The sequence below is a fragment of the Propithecus coquereli genome, unplaced genomic scaffold, assembly GCF_000956105.1.
Source record: "Propithecus coquereli isolate 6110/MARCELLA unplaced genomic scaffold, Pcoq_1.0 Scaffold515, whole genome shotgun sequence".
In the NCBI taxonomy this organism is placed as follows: Eukaryota; Metazoa; Chordata; class Mammalia; order Primates; family Indriidae; genus Propithecus; species Propithecus coquereli.
This window is the reverse complement of record NW_012151008.1, coordinates 819,043-820,870: the sequence shown is the minus strand read 5'-3', so window position 1 is coordinate 820,870 and position 1,828 is coordinate 819,043. Positions and strand designations below refer to the sequence as shown.

Genomic DNA, 1,828 nt, shown 5'->3' with positions numbered 1-1,828 from the left:
TGAATCTCATCATGAGAAAACATCAGACAAATCCCAAATGTGGAACATTTTATCTTTAAAAAGTAAGGAGAATTATTTTAAAATGTCAATATACTGAAAGACAAAGTAAAGTTGCGAATCGATCCCCCATTAAAGGAGATTAAAGAGACGTGACGACTAGATGCAATATGCAATCTTGGACTGGACCCCAGACTGCAGGAGGATAAAAATGTCCTAAACAACATTTTTGAGTTAGTTGACAAAATGAAAATACAGAAGAGTACCTGAAAGTCTTGTATCGATGTTAAATTTACTGAAGTTGATAAGTGCGTTGTAACCATGGAAGAGAAGGTTCATATTCCTAGAGAATGCACATTGAGTCACTCAGGGGTGCAGGGACATGATGTTCAAGTGACTGAAAACTGTGTGTGTGTGCACGCGTGCGTGTGTGTGTGTGCGTGTGTGTGTGTGTGTGTGTGTGTGTGAAGAGAGCAGGGAGAATAGGTCAAAGCAAATGGCAACATTAGGTGAATCTGGGCATAGGTAGGGATTTTGTATCATTCCTGCAACTTTCTGTAAGTTTTAGATTTATTTTCAAATAAAAAGGCTCTTTTAAAAAAGTCCACAACCACAAAACCAAACCATAAGAACCCTGTGCATGTAACATATAATTGAGCAATGTTGGCTTGAAGAAGAGAAAGAAAGTCTCTCTAGGAAGCACTCAAAGAAGGAATGAGCCCCCCACAGGACAAGAATTAAGTGTGCCCCGAGTCCACACCCACCTGGAGCTGCGTGGCATAGTGCCCCAGCTTGATCTTCAGTAGAAACCCATCTTCCCCCACCTGGTGCTCCGCCTTCTTCTGCAGCTCTTGCACCAGGCCCTCCAGGAGCTGGGTGGCCTTAATGTTCTCCTGTGGATTATCAAGATCTATTGAGTCCCTAGGGGAAGAAAATTACATAATCTGTATATATACATGCACATGAGCCTGTATAAATGCAGCCTCAACACATCACACCTTTTCCGTGACTGAAGATTTCTTCTTAATGCTCAATGCAAATTTTAAGAAACAGCCTAGCATAAATGGAATAAACGCTTACATCAATCTATCTGTAATCTACTAATTATCTTAACTGGATTGTACAGTATATTTTTCTTTCTGTTTTTTTTTTTTTCTTTTTCCAAAACAACGTAATGCCCATTCTCCTTCCTCCTAGTGACTTGTTTTGGTGCTTATGCGATCTCTGCACCCAGAACTGAAGGGAAAAGCACAGTGCCTCGCATGCTCCGAAGGAAGTAAGGACTTGGATAACTTCCTATTTATTTAGCTTGCTATTTACACCCCTCAAGTGTGTAGAGAGGGCACAAGGTCAAGACCTTTCTACAAGTCCTTTCCAGCCTCAACAAGTTCAATGTCTGTGTTGCTCATTTCACATTGAGTAAAAGTTCTCAAGCAGAGGCAGGTAAAACATATTATTGCTATTTCTAAGAAGCCCTGGAAATGAGACGTTAAAGAAGAAGGTGCCTACAAGAACGTATATGAGTCAGACATTTATATCACTCGTTGCAGATCTGGGACCTGTAGGCAGTGCTAACTTGCAGTGAACGAGATAAACCACTCTACAGACTGTTGATTCACAGCCGTTTGGCTGGTGACAGGGATGGGATGGTCTTCCTTCCTTCTTTCTTTCCTCCTTCCTTTCTTTCCTCCTTCCTTTCTTTCTTTCCAAACTGAGGCAACAATTGCCACTGGGCAGTGCTGAATTACTTAGCTCACCAAAGAAACTAAACAGCTGTCAGACTGAAATAACATTCAGTTACTGCAACAAACAAGATAGTGGTAGCTAAAAG

General features: G+C 41.1%; 1 protein-coding gene across 1 annotated transcript in view; it reads right to left on the bottom strand.

Annotated features, from left to right (window-relative positions):
- LOC105820211 (signal transducer and activator of transcription 5A-like) overlaps positions 1–1,828 on the bottom strand; it is a 65,911-nt gene that overhangs the window by 22,114 nt on the left and 41,969 nt on the right. Inside the window, exon 2 of the mRNA XM_012656647.1 lies at positions 762–918. Coding sequence (XP_012512101.1) covers positions 762–918 — 157 coding nt within the window. The remainder of the gene's footprint in view (positions 1–761; positions 919–1,828) is intronic.